Here is a 16,320-nt window from a genome sequence, read left to right as displayed (position 1 = left end):
TCCACTGATCTTTTCAGGAAATGTGCACACTGGAGCTTCACGGGACAGGGGCAAAGATGTAGTGATTCAGGGGCTGTAGGCTAGAGGCCTCTAAGAAGGTTGCGGGGCAGTTTTGTGGAGAGACTCACCCTCAGGAGTGCAGGGCCTCGTTCCCCCACCTTCTTCAAGGACCGTCTCCAGGGGCAAGAAGTCACGGGTGGGGGGCACCCACTGGGAGAAGAGAGGAGGTGGTGGGGACAGCCTGCCCAGGGGTAGGTGGCGAGCTGTGGGTGAGCCCAGCGGGGGCAGGAAGTGGGGAGGGCGCAAGGTGAGGGGGAAGTGAGAGCGGGTCACATCATGGCAGGGCAGAGCTATGCCCCAATTATACCTGCGGGAGAAGCAGCGGCAGGGGGGCCTCATGGTCGAGTGGGGAGGGGGGCAAGAGGCCCTGGGGCAAGCAGTGCACAAGCCATCGCTGCATTCTAGAGTCGGTTGCTAAGAAGCAGGATTGTGACGCCTCAGAGCACCCAGCCAACCAGCAGGCAGTGGGGCTTTCTCGCGAGGGCAAAGCAGAACCCTTTGTGGAGCCACCTCCGTTGCTCTCCAGGGCCCTTCTTCATCCCAAACACTTCCAAAAGATGCAGAGTTCCCAGATCCCCTCAAGCTCAGTTGAGCACAAAATCAGAAGTGGCTTTTTACCAAGACTGGCAGAATGTGAGGACATCCCTCACGGAAAGAGAGACAGTGGCCCAGAACCTCCCATAGCTGATTTGCTAATGGAGCCACCTTTTATGCAGACAGGGCAAGAGGCCAGATTCAACTCCATCTTCCACATCAGGACAGCTTCCTGGGTGACCAAGAGCACCCTGGGATTTGCTTGTGAGCTGGACATAATAGACTCCATGGGCTGCCTCCAGTATGGTGAGTGATCCTTGACTTGCTTGAATGGTACAATCAGCTCAGGAACAGAAGAGGTTCCTCTCTTTTCCTCACCCCAACTACAGTCATACCTCAGGTTAAATATGCTTCAGGTTGAGCGTTTTCAGGTTACGCTCCATGGCGACCCGGAAGTAACGGAGTGTGTTACTTCCGGGTTTTGCTGCTTGCACATGACAGACACTGCAAATCGCGACCTGCACACACACAGACGCGGGTTACGTTCGCTTCAGGATGTGAAGGGGGCTCCGAAATGGATCTCGTTTGCATCCAGAGGTACCACTGTAGTAGATCCCTCTCCCAACTCTGAGCCAGGAAGAACTCAGAAGTCCTGGCTATTTCCTACAACATAATCCCATGCCTGTTTCCACATAGCCAAGCATGGGATCCAAATATCCCAGCGGTTCCCAGACGCAGTCCTATTTTGTTCTGCTAGACGCAACTTCCTCTGCCAATATCGGAAACCACCCAGGTTTTCTCCTGCTCTGTAGGGTAGGACTCGAACCAATGGCTTCAAGTTGCAAGAAAGGAGATTCCGACTAAACATCAGGAAGAACTTTCTGACGGTAAGAGCTGTTCAGCAGTGGAACAAACTCCCTCGAGTGGTGGTGGGCACTGCTTCCTTGAAGGTTTTTAAGCAGAGCTGGATGGCCATCTGTTACAGATGCTTTAGCTGATATTCCTGCACTGCATGGGGTTGAACTAGATGATCCTTGGTGTCCCTTCCAACTCTATGATTCTGTGATTCTCCTTGCAGCAGCTCTATGCCAGCAAAAATAGTCTGGGCTCTGGGCCAACCAGCTAAATACCAATAGCCTAGATTTGATCTCTCTTTCTTTGATCTCCCTCACCTTTTGCACCTCAGCAGCCTTTACTGCCCCACCACCTGACCTGGGCAGGACATGCTGCAGTTGCTTATGCGGAGGAAGAGAGAGTGTGAATTCTGGCCCCAACACAACTTGCCGTTGGCCTCAGCCCTCAGCCTAAGTTCCGGCTCCCTCACAAGGCTCCCATTGAAGGGGCCGTTTGCATCAACATTTGCTTAAGGCTGGGTATTTGCATCTGCTGACGTCAATGGAGGCCTGGCTTCTTGGGAACTCAGTTAATGGAGGCACCCGGGAGTTTGCCTTGAATGTCCTCAGCTACTGACTGCCTTTTTCTGGCTCAGGGGAGCGTGTGGGTCTGTCGAAGAGAGATACAGGGAGGAATCTCCAACTCAGCAAGTGCCCGAATGACCACATATACTTGAATGCGTTGTCTAGACACTGTTTTTCTTATGTCAACAGTGTACACACCACAGAATGTGAGGTGCGCAGCATGGATTTGTGTCCATGACAGTGTCTGGAGGGGGAAGTGTTTACAAATCATCGTATGTGTGCCTGAAGTGTCTGAAATGCCTCACGGTCCAATCCTATGCTCCTTATCCACGGTGTTTTAATCAGAGTAAATGGTTTAGGCTCCAATCCTACACTCGCTTGCCAGTGAGTTAAGTCCCACTGAACCCAAAGGGCCTTACTTCTGAGTGGAAATATCTAAACTTCCACTGTTAATTTGCAACTGGAAAGAGCGCAGCATTAGCTTGTCCAGCCTCACGTGGCATGGCCCAGCCCTCAAACGCAAGAATCTGGATCCTGTGGCAAAGAATTTGGATCCTGTGCAAAAGAGGAGGCACAGCCCCCAAGGGTCCTGGTTCCAGCTCTTGCACCCAGAGTTGTCCAAATGGACATGTAACCTTGGCGTAAGGTGGGGTTATGCACTGCCTACAGAACGCTAAGCTTACTAGCAAAGGTCAGCCACACCTAACCGTGAAACAAAAAAACACTGAAGCAAAACATTTAAACAAGATAATGCAAAAGAAACAAACACAAATGGGATGGAAGTGATATTGAATAGGGAGGGGAAAAAGAGGTGCGCCAAAGTTTCACTCTCACATATTTAAGGTGAGAAGGGGTCTTTTGGAGATCCTGCAATTTCCAGCAGTACTTTTCTCAAGGTGGTGAACATGGTTCTCCTCCTCCCCATTTCATTCTCACAACTATCCTGTGAGGTAGGTTAGGCTAAGTGATGGTGACTGGCCCAAGGTCACCCAGCGGGCTTCATGCCTGCGCGGGGATTCGAACCCTGCTCTCCCAGGTCCTAGTCTGACACTCTTAACACTCCAACCACTACGCCACACTGGCTCTGAGCTGCTGAACTGTAACTCAGGACAGCATAGTAGTAAGTCTCTTGGAGGCAAATTTGAACGTGGATGTCCTCTGGCCCCTTTACATTACTTTCAACTGTGTGTGTGCTTGAATACGCAATTCCAGCCACATTCTCACCGTAGTCTTGGGGAACTATGTGAAAATGGAACTAAAAGTATCTTCATCCCACCCCCTATCCATTCAGTGCCTCACCGATCATCAAAAAGGGGGCGCTTGGGGGGTTATGTATGTGAACAGACAGTGGACCCTTGGGTTACGTTACCTTCGGGTAATGTAACTTTTGGGTTGCAAATGTGGCAAACCCGGAAGTACACTTCCTGGTTTCGCCGCGTGCGCATGTGCGGAAGCACTCCTCACACTTTGCGCATGTGCAGAAGCGCTCTATCACGCTGTTTGTGTGTGCAGAAGCGGCGCCTCTAGATGCGGACTTTTCGGGGTACAGATGGACCCCCGGAACGAATTAAGTTCATATCCGGAGGGTCCGCTGCATTCATAAAACTTCACCTCTGCATTTGAGCTCAACTCTAAGGAAAATAACATAATATTAAGAGATATCCCTGAAGAGATGCCTGACAAATTTTGGGTTAGTTCATTGTTAGACTCCGACAGGTAATATGAGAGCCATTTTTAGATTACAGCTAAGCTATGCAGACAGACCTAAATACATTTTAATCAGAGCCTATGACAATGGACTGGAGAGATTAAAAATCCTTCAGGCTTTATGGCAAAGCTCTGAACTTTCCATTTCAGATTCAATTCCTCTTTTATCAGAAACCTTAAAGAAATGTACAACTTTAATGTTTGCCATGGGATTTTAGATTTAAATTAATTATTTTTCCATGCAGGCCAGACAATATATGTTTATATCTCAGAACAATCCCCCGCATGTCATGCACACACTTTTTAAACAGTTTAAAGAACTCTAATAATCCTGAGAGCCAAATTGTGTAATGGTGATGTATGAGCAACGAGGAAAGTTGATGCTAGTTATTATTATTATTTGCCTATCCTGTGCTGCAAAAGAAAATTATGCTAGGTATTAATATATTATTATTATTATTAGGGTTTTTTCCTTTCAGGGCCTCAACAGTCAAAAGGCACCTTTACACTCACCTAAGAAGGTGTTGGAAATATATTCAGAGACCTGGTTTCCAGAGCGGCTCATTTCAGAGAGGTGGGTTAGTTCACGGTTCAGCATTCTTTTGAACTGTCAGACAGAGGGGGAAAGAGAGAAGAGGAAGGAGTTAACATGGGTTTTCTGTCACATACACAGGTATGAACAGGTCATGCAATTGTGTGTCACTGTATACGACTTACAGGACAGTCTGAATTTGAACATGTATGCATACACAGGCACTGAGAAAGAGAACAACAACTAAAGAAGACGTTATTGGATCAGAACAAAGGGCCCATCTAGGTCAACATTTGGTTGTCACAGAGGCCAACAAGATTCACATGGGAAGTCCAGAAGCAAGACATGAATGCAATTGCCTCTGACTCTGGAGGCAAACATCATGGCCAGATGATGGCAGCCACATGGTCCCTGAATACCTGTGAGCCACTACTTGTGAGTAAATACGTGAGAGAATAAACATGTGTGCCACATCTTGAATCATGTGTGTTCTTCTAGTCCAGGGGTGGGTAACCTGTGGTCCAGTTGCTGTTAGGGCGCCAGTTCCCAACATTTCTGGCCATCCTGGGTGGGGCTGATGGGAGATGGAGTCCACCAACATCGGGGGGGGGGGTGGGTGGGTGTATGTTAATAATAGGTTCCTCACCACAGTGCAATGGATTTCAAACTGTCTTCCTAGGGATCACAGCATTTCTAAGGGGGCTTCCTACTGAGAAAACTGCAAATAAGCTTGTTTTCCACTTCCAATCATCTCCTGCTCACTGATCATGCTAGACTTCAGCTAGGCTCAACTGGCCTGGCCAGTTCTCTTGTCTGAATAGGGTGTGTGCACCCAATAACATGAACTGGAACCCTTTGTAACACATGTGGGGATTCACTGGCAGAAAAACCAACATTAGGGTAAGAAGCTTGACAACTGACACTCTTAGTAACGCACATTACCATTGCCCATGCATATATTTTTGTGTGAGTACACAAGCATGCATTCAGACTTTTCCCGTGTGTGGAGATGCTATTGTGTGGATATGGAGGTACAGTGTCTCAGCTGCACAAGAACGCTTGTGCAAGCATGTGATGCATTGATACACAGTCATGGGAACTCACAGACTTTTATTAATAATGTTGCAAAAGTTGGGCGCCACTCCCAATCTCTGCCAAGCCATGGCAAAATTCCAAGGAGGTTCCAGGGTCTGTGCTTGTTTGAGATGCAAGACACAGCAGAGGCTGTCATAGCCTTAAGATATATGGTTTATTCACATATATATACTTTTAATCTGCGTGGAGTTCAGGAACTCAGCTACATTAGTAAAGAAACAGTGATTTGAATGCGCTATAAATATGTAACACCAGATGGCACCAGAGAACAGGAAATTTTAAAACACAGTTTTCCATAGAGATTTTTTCCCTTTCGTTATAGTGATCTAATTTTTGACTTATTTATAGCGGGGGGTTTTCCTGTGTCTAGATCCACCCCAGATCTTACAGCATGGCCATTTCAAGAGGGGCTTGTTCCCCACAGCAGTACAGCAGCTGATTCCAGGGCATTTCTCTCTACTTGCCTTCATCCAGCCAGCCCGTCCAAGATATTCTGGCCTTTTTCCCAGCTATTGTGCCAAAGGCTCCAGACTCTTCCTGTGACATCATGCCCAGTTACCCTGGCAACCTTCCGAATCCCCAGTCTCTGTTCACACCTCTTCTCTTGCCTTGCCAGTGGCCCTGCATTGTTTCTTAAAGGCCCTAGCTTGGCCATGTTGTTCTGCATAGGCTAGTTCAGGAATTCCTCCACAACTTGTATTTTCCCTTCATATCCCAAATAATCAAAATCCTACCATTTATTAATTTCTACTATTCACTGTTACCTCATATCTGTAACAATACAAGACAAATACAATAAAAATACAAAGGACCTGCCATACCTATGGACCCATGTTGCTTTAGCCCAAATGCAACCCAGAGAATGGAAAATCGACTTGCAAATGTGTGCGGACTCTCAAAACAGCTCAGGTTCAAGAGTGAAACCCCAATCTATTGTGGCACAGGGACATCATTTACACAGAGAGGACAGGGAGGTCATCTCATCCACCGACCCATCCACGCCACACCCACCAGCTGGCATTTCAACCCATATGCAATCATTGCACATGAATAATTCTTTAGGGTCATCCGCATGTTTGACCAGCCTCATAAACTGAGTAGCTGTAAGGGAAATGGCTCCTGATATTGAGAATGCACACCAAAAGCACAAATTCCCTAGTTTCAATAAAATAAATTCAATTGTTTTTAATCCATGCTGTTAACAGCTGTCTCTTTATTATGATATTTTTTAAAAAACAACAACAACCCAACATCAAATGTTCTAAAAATACAGGTTTTCCGTGTGATCTCATTGGGACAGGCGGTGGCGGGGGATTCTAAGCTGGTCCATGGTCTAGTTCAGGGGTCAGCAAACTTTTTCAGCAGGGGGCTGGTCCACTGTCCTTCAGACCTTGTGGGGGGCTGGACTATATTGGGGGGGGAATGAACGAATTCCTATGCCCCATAAATAACCCAGAGATGCATTTTAAATAAAAGGACACATTCTACTAATGTAAAAACACGCTGATTCCCAGACCGTCCGAGGGCCAGATTTAGAAGGCAATTGGGCCAGATCCAGCCCCCGGGCCTTAGTTTGCCTACCCATGGTTTAGATCAGTGGTGGGGAACCTGTGGCCAGTCCAGCAACATCTGGAAGGCCTCAAGTTCTCCACATTTGGTCCAGATGGATACACCAAATGTCAGATGATGTGGTAGCAGGTTTTCATAACTAACATTGAAAAAAAGTGTGGTGAGCTCATTGAACATCAAAATCTTTGAAGTGTTGTTGTTGTTTTTGGTGGGGGGGTGGGGGGCAGACAGACACATTGTCTGGTAATCCTGCATCAGACCTACTTCATTTCATCTTACCATTTCTACAGCCTTGGTACCCCTTGGTAGTCTGAAGCTTAATCCCTTCCTGCAACCAGCACTACAAAACTCAGCACCAAGGATTTGGGGCAAAGGGACTGGCTTTCCCAGTTCGGTGCCTGACATTGCTGTCATTTCAAAACCCACTTTGTCCTTGAAAAAGCTCCCGGATGCTGCTCCCTGGCAGAAGGGTTGAGGTGACTCATCAGCTCATCAGCCAAGACATGGGTAATGCTACAGACCGCCCAGCTGCAGCAGCCTCAGGAAGAAACCAAAGGGAAAAACCACCTTCCAGGAGGACTTCCACAGTGCTGCTTCAGCTGTTCTTGATTAGGGGTCAGGATGCTATTATGTGGAAGTGCAATCCAAGGCCTGCACTTCTCTGATACAGGACAAAAAAACAAACCCCTTCTTCCTTTGCTTGGACTCACCCAGGCATGCAAAAGCTCTGCAGACAGATGCTCTTGCGCTGTCCCTGCCAATCCCCCAAACAGGGCTTTTTTTCAGCTGCAAATCACCAGAACTCAGTTCCGGCACCTCTCATGATCAGAGAACAAGGGAGGCATTGATGGTGAGTTCTGGCACCTCTTTTTCTAGAAAAACAGCACTGCCCACACATACCCAGTTAGAGCCTACATGGAAATTCTGTCCTTCATTGCTCTGTCTCTTATACCCTGCCCCTCTACCTGATTCAAACTTGCCCTTTCCTTGGTACAGGGTGCTTGAGAGGTCAACGTGCTTCTCTGTGGCTCCTGGGAAAAGGGCAGAATACAAACTCAGATAAATGATCCAAATCGCTGCTTCTTACTTGTGTGAAGATGCAGTACAGTAGATGCTCAGGTTGCGAACATGATCCATGCAGGAAGCACGTTCGCAATCCGCAGCGGTCACAACCCGCAGCGCTGTGTCTGCGCACACGCGGGTTGCGATTCAGCACTTCTGCGTATGTGCAAAGCACGATTTAGGGCTTCTGTGCATGCGCTAAAACCTGGAAGTAACCTGTCCCGGTACTTCCAGGTTCGGCGCAGTGCGCAACCCGAAATCACGCAACCCGAAGCGTCTGTAACCCGAGTTATGACTGTAGTGGCATGTTTGAGCATTGCCAACATGGCTCTTAAGGAGCAAGCCAAGAACATTGGGTTAGTGTATTTCAGGCACATCCAACTCCCAAGAGACTGTGATCTACTCACATTATAAAAATACTGGCTGTGATCTACCCATTGTTATTGACAAGCAAAGTTTTTTTTTGGGGGGGGAGGGGAGGAATCTACTGCAATCTACCACAGATGTCTAGTGATCTACCGGTAGATCACGATCTACCTGTTGGACATGCCTGGTGTATTTGATTCCTGAAGAGCACCTGCTTCAAGTTAGGCTGATCTCCCCAAAGCCCTGTGGCTGATAAGGACAACTTGCCTATGCAACTTGCCAAGCTAGCTTCCCAAGAGCAGTATGTGGTGGAAGGAGGTTGCGTGTGTGTGTGTGTCTGTGTGTGGGTGTGTTGATTTCCTGCCTTCTTCCAAAACACTTTTCACACCGCTAGTTGTCTGCTACCACAGCCAAGTAGAAAAATGAGTAGCTACCACCTAGATACGTCCTTAGCCTGAGAGTACCGAGAGTTAAACCAGCCAGGGACCATCACAAGTACAATCTTCTCCCTCCTCCCACATCTTTCTCAAGTGTTTAGCCAGACTTTCTCCCCTTGCATAAGAGAAGCTTGCCAGCAACAATACATCAAGTCTGGAGTGGAGTCAGCTGAATGTAGCTTCAACCAGATCCATGGGCGTAGCCAGGATATTTGTTGAGGGGGGTGGGGGAGTTGAGCTTTTGGGGGAAAATCGCCCCCCAAAGTTGTCAAGCTGTTTTTGAGAGATTGCCTCAAAAGTTGTTGAGCTTCTGTTGGGCAGGGTGGAGGTGGAGAACCTTAGTTTCTTAAGCATTATTAATGCTTTTTGAGGATTTGCCCCCCCCCCGACTACACCCATGACCAGACCCTGCCTTGAAGCAGGTACATAAAAGAGCTGCCAGTGTTTAGAACCAGAAAGTGTTCTGGGAGGCAGACGTCCTTGCCACAAGACCCAGCTGCAATCCAGCTTCTGCTCTTGGCCCGATTCCTCTGCTCAACTCCCTTTTATCATTTGCTAGCAAAGCACCTATCGTTACGACAGACAAGGCGGATGAGGGCAGAGGGGTTGATGTAGGTTTCTGCATGTTCTGTGCACAAGCACACGCTGAAACCTCTGTGGGAGCCCTGCGCACGAAGGCCATGTCACCCTACAGTGAGGTAGAAGGCAGATTTTGCTTTTGCACACAGCACTTGTCTCCCATAGGTGTGAACAGCGTTCATACACTTATATGAGAGAAAGAAGGGAATGAACTTTAGGAGTTGGAGTTAAATTACCTCTCCGAAACTGGAACTCTATTCACTACATTTCCTTACCCCCCCCCAAAAAAACCCACCCCTCTTCTATAAGTCATTAAGATTTCTTTCCGGGTATCCCATCAGGGCTGGGAGAGGCAGACTTGCCAGACTGCTCAGCACATGGAAGGCTGGACTAAACTTGAACTACAAAACATCAGTGTAAAGCCAGAAAGTAATTCCCGCCCCCCTCTTACATGCTCACTCCCACCAAATGAAGATATGAAGGTGATTGCATTAACTTGCTTTCACCCACACCACTTAAGGCACTTACAAGCCTCTTTCCTGAGCCTGGTGTGCTTGTGTAAAAGACAGAAATGCAGTTTTAAATATGTGAGTGTATTAAGCCTTTAAAAATCAATTGATGACCATCTGAGAAGGTGGATTAAAAACCCTCATTTTAGCCTGTGCATCACCTGTGAACAGAAGCGTTCCATCTGGAGGGTATTTTTAGTTCTCTGCTTGCGTGTCAACATTTAAAGCAGGAAAAGCATTAGCTTGCAAACAGTGGTAGTGAATTAACTGAAGCAAGGATAGATTCCCAAGTGATAATTAAAGTACTTTAAAATACGCGTGCCATTTTGGCTTTAGACTCCCTCGTGGTATGATTATTCTCCAGCATGAAACAAAGGTCAAAATTGCACCGCCATTGCCAAATGCCCACTGCTCTCAAAATCTATTAGGGCGCCGGCCATCATGACAACATGGGCATAGCCGGGGGGGGGGGGAGCGGCAGCTGCCCCCCGCAAATAAATCAATAAAAATACTTAACTAATGGAAGTTCTGCCCCCTAACCTGAAGTCTGCCCCTCCCCAACATAAATGCTGGCTACGCCCATGCATGACAATGTACCATATACAAAGTAGGACCCTCGTACCTATGGGACTGCCCCACGGAGGACCTTAAGGTCCATAAATAGCAACACCCTAGAGGTCCCGGGCCCTAAGGAAGTCAGATTAGCCTCAACCAGAGCCAGGGCCTTTTCAACACTGGCTCCGGCCTGGTGGAACGCTCTGTCTCATGAGACCAGGGCCCTGCGGGATCTGATTTCTTCCACAGGGCCTGTAAGACAGAGTTGTTCCACCTGGCCTTTGGCTTAGAATCAGTTTGATTCCCTCCCCCTCTTTCTTTTTTCCTTTCTCCTCCTGTGAAGAGGCTGCATTTTAATGTTTTAATGTTGTATTTTAATTCTTGTTTAAGTTGTATTTTAATCAACTTGTTTTATTATTGGTTGTTAGCCGCCCTAAGCCTGGTCTTGGCTGGGTAGGGCGGGGTATAAATAAAATATATTATTATTATTAGGGCAGGGGGCTTGGGGTGGGGAGTCCCAGATCTGCTGTGGATCCTCCAACCATGTCTTTTGCTGCCCAGCCTGAGGACCAACTAAATGTAGAGCCAGCATTTCCAAACTTTCACTCACTTAGCTCCACCCTTGTTTTGAAGCTGGGCATCACCTGTAAGAGTAGGCTTTCAGCTATTTCCTAGCCCGCCCTCCTTTCACACAGGGTCCCCTGTCTCTCTGGTACAACAACTATTATGGGTGGCTATAAATGACATTTCCTTAAGTACTTAATGCCCAAGACATGCCTCTCGCCACTGGGTTGTTTGTACTGTCCCAGTACAGAGGTTTTAAGGAGATATTTCTATTCCATAACGGTGGCCGTGTTCTCCCCTCCACACACACTGGACCAGGCACCCTAGAAAAATGGCATCCTGTTTCATGGAATAAAACCATGATAGGTTAAAAGGTAAAGGGACCCCTGACTATTAGGTCCAGTCGTGACCGACTCTGGGGTTGTGGCGCTCATCTCGCTTTACTGGCCGAGGGAGCTGGAGTACAGCTTCCGGGTCATGTGGCCAGCATGATTAAGCGGCTTCTGGCGAACCAGAGCAGCACACAGAAACGCCATTTACCTTCCCGCCAGAGCGGTCCCTATTTATCTACTTGCACTTTGATGTGCTTTCGAACTGCTAGGTTGGCAGGAGCAGGGACCGAGCAACGGGAGCTCACCCCATCACGGGGATTCGAACTGCCGACTTTCTGATCGGCAAGTCCTAGGCTCTGTGGTTTAACCCACAGCGCCACCCGCATACAACCATGATAGGTTATCGCTTGCTAAATTGTGGCCTAGTGCTTCCAAATAGCAGGTGATATAGTCAAATTATGCCTGGCCTGTATCATGTCAGATGAAAGGCAATGGAACAGCAAGAGATACATATGCAATAGATAAAATTCCCAGGAAACAGCAAATTAGCATGCCAGGAATCAGGATCCTAGCTCACCTTTCCCTCTGACTTGCTAATTTTATATGTGCAGGAATTTCCGCCCCCGTGGGGAACTTTTCTGTTGTGTGAAACGTCCACCTGCAGTCTAAAGTGGTATGGTCCACAGCACAGGTTTACCGGCTCAATTGCTCTTCATGAGAACTTGGGCCTGTGCTTCAGTCTCTTACCAGAGGCTGCTAATAGCTCAGTCCACCTTCAAGAATGAATGTTTGTGGCTGTGCTCAGAGACGGAAGTGGGGGCAGTGTTTGTGGGCAGTCCCAAGTTTTCACAAGATGGAGTTCTTCCATGTGTGAGAACTTACACCACAGTGTCAAGAAGCTCCTTCCCCACTTTTCTTGGCTGCAAGGTCGGCCTGACACATTTTAATCACCTAGGGGTGTCCCATTTTCCCTTGCCATGCTAGTGCATGCTGAGGCCCAGTTTCTCTGGCTTCTTCCATTCCAAGCCTACAAGCTCATTCTCTCTCCACCCCCTGCCCCAGGATCACGTGTCCCAAACACCTTCCTCAATTGCTTTGATTTCATCTTTTTCTCCCCTCAGCAAAGCTACCAAACTCTCCCCTCCTGCTTCCCATCACACATTTCCTCAAAGCTGCACATAGCGGAACCACAAAAGGGGGTGGGTGGGAAGAGAAGAGACATGAAAAGGGGAACAGAAGTGGCATCCTCGTCATCTCTGGCAGCCAATCCACTGCGCCTCAGAGCTATCTCCATAGCAACAAGAGTCTCCTTAGCAACTGCCCCCATTTTCAGACCAGAGGACCGGGTCTGTGGGAAATCCTCCAAACGCAAGACAAAGTGGAGGACAGAATCCCTTGGATTTAACCCATTATCTTTATATTATGTTAAACACATATGCCCCTACTGAACTTTGGGGGAAACAGTCTCTTCAGATGCCCAAAATTCAGGCAGGCCGCGGCAAATGCCCTCGCAATCTGAGACAGAGGAAGAAAAGCTTCCATTTCCCCTCTCTGCCCCCAAGCTGAAGGCTCTTTCCACCTAGGTAGGATTAACAACAACCTCTATTTTTCCTTCTGTGCTGCTCCCACATCTGCCTCATTCATATGCAGTCAGGCAGGTTTGTGGTATGGCGAGAAGGCCAGATGGCTGCTGTTGTGTCTCCCACCCAGTTCTGGGCACCACAGTTTAAGAAGGGCATTGACAAGCTGGAATGTGTGCAGAGAAAGGTGACCAAGATGATCAAGGGTCTGGAAGCCAAGCCTTCTGAGGAATGGTTGAAAGAGCCGGGGATGCTTAGCCTGGAAAAGGGGAGACTGAGACGATATATCTTCAAATATCTAAAGGGCTGTCATGTGGAGCTTGTTTCCTCCTGCTCTGGAGGATAGGATCTGAACCAATAGCTTCAAGTTACAAGAAAGGAGATTCCAACTAAACACCAGGAAGAACTTTCTGACAGTAAGGGCTGTTCAGCAGCCCAACAGACTCCTACGAGAGGTGGTGGACTCTCCTTCCTTGCAGGTTTCTAAGCAGAGGTTGGATAGCCACTTGTCATGTACGATCTAGTAGAGATTCCTGCATTGCAGGGGGTTGGAATGGTTCAAATCATCTGGCCCTTCCTTCCACCCCATTATTTGTTTTCCTAAGTGGGTTAGACCCCAGCAATACCATGACTGCACTTTCATAAATTGTGGGTTAACAACACACTGGGCTGTAGAGTTGCTCCAGGGCAGTGTGGGGAAATTTAAAATGGCAGGTTGTAGCTGAGCACCAAGGGGACTCAGATTAAGCGTTGGGGCCCCTGACTGGGTCCTGCATAAGGGGGTCAGTTGCTGACCCTGGGCCTGAACCTGGTAGTACAAATTTCTGAAGTATCTGAAGACTGGCCACGCTTGAATATACCAAGAGTACGAGACTTAGTTAGGCATGTGCATGAGGGTGAGAGGGGTGATATTATCCCACCCTACTTTTTTTGTGTAGAAATGACAACACTGGTTTTTAGAACTTGCTCAACTTAGAAGAGAGGCATGTGCAGGTCAAGGTAAATGAGAAACTCAACTGAAGCAGAAACATGACTCCTAGCTTTGAGGATACCACTGGTTTGGATGTGAAGTTTGTTTTGCTCCTAATCAACCATGATTTGTAGCTAAGGTTTGCTCCTGGCCTGCTGACAGTGGTTTGTTGAGAGTGAAAAAAACCATGATGTTTTGTGTTCAAACATAAACCAGGAATTATGGTTTTTCCTTTTATGGGCCAGTGGGGAGGAGACTCTCCAATCTGGTTTTTACCAAGAGTACACCTTTTACTGGGATGCAGGTGGCGCTGTGGGTTAAACCACAGAGCCTAGGACTTGCCGATCAGAAGGTTGGCAGTTCAAATCCCCACGACGGGGAGAGCTCCTGTTGCTCGGTCCCTGCTCCTGCCAACCTAGCAGTTCGAAAGCACATCAAAGTGCAAGTAGATAAATAGGTACCACTCCGGCGGGAAGGTAAGCGGCATTTCCGTGCGCTGCTCTGGTTCGCCAGAAGTGGCTTAGTTATGCTGGCCACATGACCCGGAAGCTGTACGCCGGCTCCCTCAGCCAATAAAGCAAGATGAGCCAGTGGCGTAGCGTGGGTTGTCAGCACCCGGGGCAAGGCAAGTAATTTGCGCCCCCTAACCCGTGGATTTGCACCCCCTAACCCGTGGATTTGCGCCCCCTAACCCTAACCCCCAGATGTTGCGCCCGGTGCGGCCAGCCCCCCCTGCACCCCCCACGCTACGCCACTGAGATGAGCACCACAACCCCAGAGTCAGCCACGACTGGACCTAATGGTCAGGGGTCCCTTTACCTTTACCTTTACATTGAAACCATGCTGTTGGAAATGGGCTGTTGACTGAAGCCTGAAAGCTTTCTGTCTTGATGAAGAAGGAAAGCAGCAACACTTCACAGATAAAGACAAAAAGTCAGTGAAATAAAGAATCACCTAGACAATCTGAATTATTTTAACTCAGCAGAGTTAAGACAGCATTTTATCCAAGGAATTCCAGAGGCAGAGGATTCTACACCCATTGAGGGTTGCAGACTGATCTCTGTTATAAGGAGCAACCTATGGGGAAGATCTCCTTTACAAGCCCCACTGAAATGAACAGGAAGAACTGCACAGTAATGCTCTTGCACACTTCCCATTCATGCCAATGCAAACATCCTGACAGATTGCGTCCCATATTAATTAGAGAAGGGAGTGTGGGTGGAGGTAACTAACAGCTGAGTTTTCTACCTCAGGCATCAAAACGAATTAGAAACTTAGTAGGCAAATCTCAGAAATAATAGCTGCCATACTTGAAAATTCATGGGAAACTTATCTGGCCCTTCAGGTTGGAAGAGAAGTACAACAACATGTATCTTTTAAAAGGGGGAAGAGAGAACAACTTTTGGAATTATGCACCTGCAAGCATCAATGCTGGGAAAGATATTACAATAAGTAAGTTCATAAACGTTTTTAAGAAAATGGGGTGTGAACAACCAGCTTACAACCTTTTCTTGTTGTTAAAGTACAGATCCTACACCGTCCTAACTTCCTGCTTTGAAAAATAAATGATTTAGCAGGCAAGGAACACCTGGCAGGTACATATTGGCGCAAGGCTTTGGAGGCCTTAGTCCTTCATGAGAGCCATGCATGGAAGTCTGGAAGATATGAACTAGAAGAAACTATCTTAAAATGAATATGCAAATTGCTGGAGAAATCACACATGGCTCAAGATCAGGTTGGAATGAGGCTTGATAGGAGTACAGCTATCAGTTCTGTAAATGACACAAATTTGTGGCGAAGGACAGTCTAGAGTGGGGATGGAGGACGTGTGGCCCTTCAGCTGTTGCTAGAATCCAGTTCCCATCAGTCCCAGACAGCACAGCCAAGGGTCAGGGCTTGGCTCCACTGCCGCAGCCTAGAGGATAAGTTAAAAATTGAAAGTTCTCAAAAACTGAAGAGCTGGGCACACAGACATGAAATGAAGCTTTTTCAAGGACAAATGCAAAGTGTTCCATATAGGTACGAAAAACAAAATGCACCATTGTAAGAGAGGAATCTGACTAGGAAGCAACGCTTCTGATAAGGTTGTAAGAGTCACATTTGATAACAAAATGAGTCAGCTGAGGCCAGTAAACCTTCATCAGAATCAAGTGGTCAGGCTTACAAACTACCAAGAGAGGGAGAAGCGCTCAGCATGGCTTTCTCATCAACATCTTTATTTTGTAGAAGTGTATTCAAAAACACAACCACTCACTCTGGCGCTGCCTGAAGTAATCTAGTCCAGAAAAAAACCTCTACAATTTGATGCTGCTGAAAGTATAAACCAAAGTGGAGTTTTGTGAAATACAAAGTGCCAATGCCCTCCTTATAGGCTCTGTTCATAACAGCACTATTTCCAAGACTAGGGAAGCTCTAATACTGGTATTTTCAATGCTGGTATGATTTTATTTG

At 47.4% G+C, this 16,320-nt stretch overlaps 1 protein-coding gene and 1 long non-coding RNA gene across 8 annotated transcripts in view; one reads left to right on the top strand and one right to left on the bottom strand.

Moving 5' to 3' along the window:
* Positions 1–16,320, bottom strand: part of PDE4A (phosphodiesterase 4A) — a 378,145-nt gene that overhangs the window by 25,464 nt on the left and 336,361 nt on the right. For all 7 annotated transcript variants that reach the window (XM_083593229.1, XM_083593228.1, XM_083593233.1 and 4 more), the window contains one exon: positions 4,233–4,326. In XM_083593229.1, the coding sequence (XP_083449355.1) occupies positions 4,233–4,326 (94 nt within the window). The remainder of the gene's footprint in view (positions 1–4,232; positions 4,327–16,320) is intronic.
* On the top strand, positions 501–4,731 carry LOC310753021. The gene is made up of 3 exons (XR_014543068.1): positions 501–900; positions 4,199–4,293; positions 4,393–4,731. It is a non-coding gene; the product is annotated as an uncharacterized lncRNA (long non-coding RNA).

The sequence above is a fragment of the Podarcis filfolensis genome, assembly GCF_964270895.1.
Source record: "Podarcis filfolensis genome assembly, chromosome: 17".
Taxonomy (NCBI): Eukaryota; Metazoa; Chordata; class Lepidosauria; order Squamata; family Lacertidae; genus Podarcis; species Podarcis filfolensis.
The sequence above is the reverse complement of the archived record's forward strand: the minus strand, read 5'-3'. Positions and strand labels throughout refer to the sequence as shown.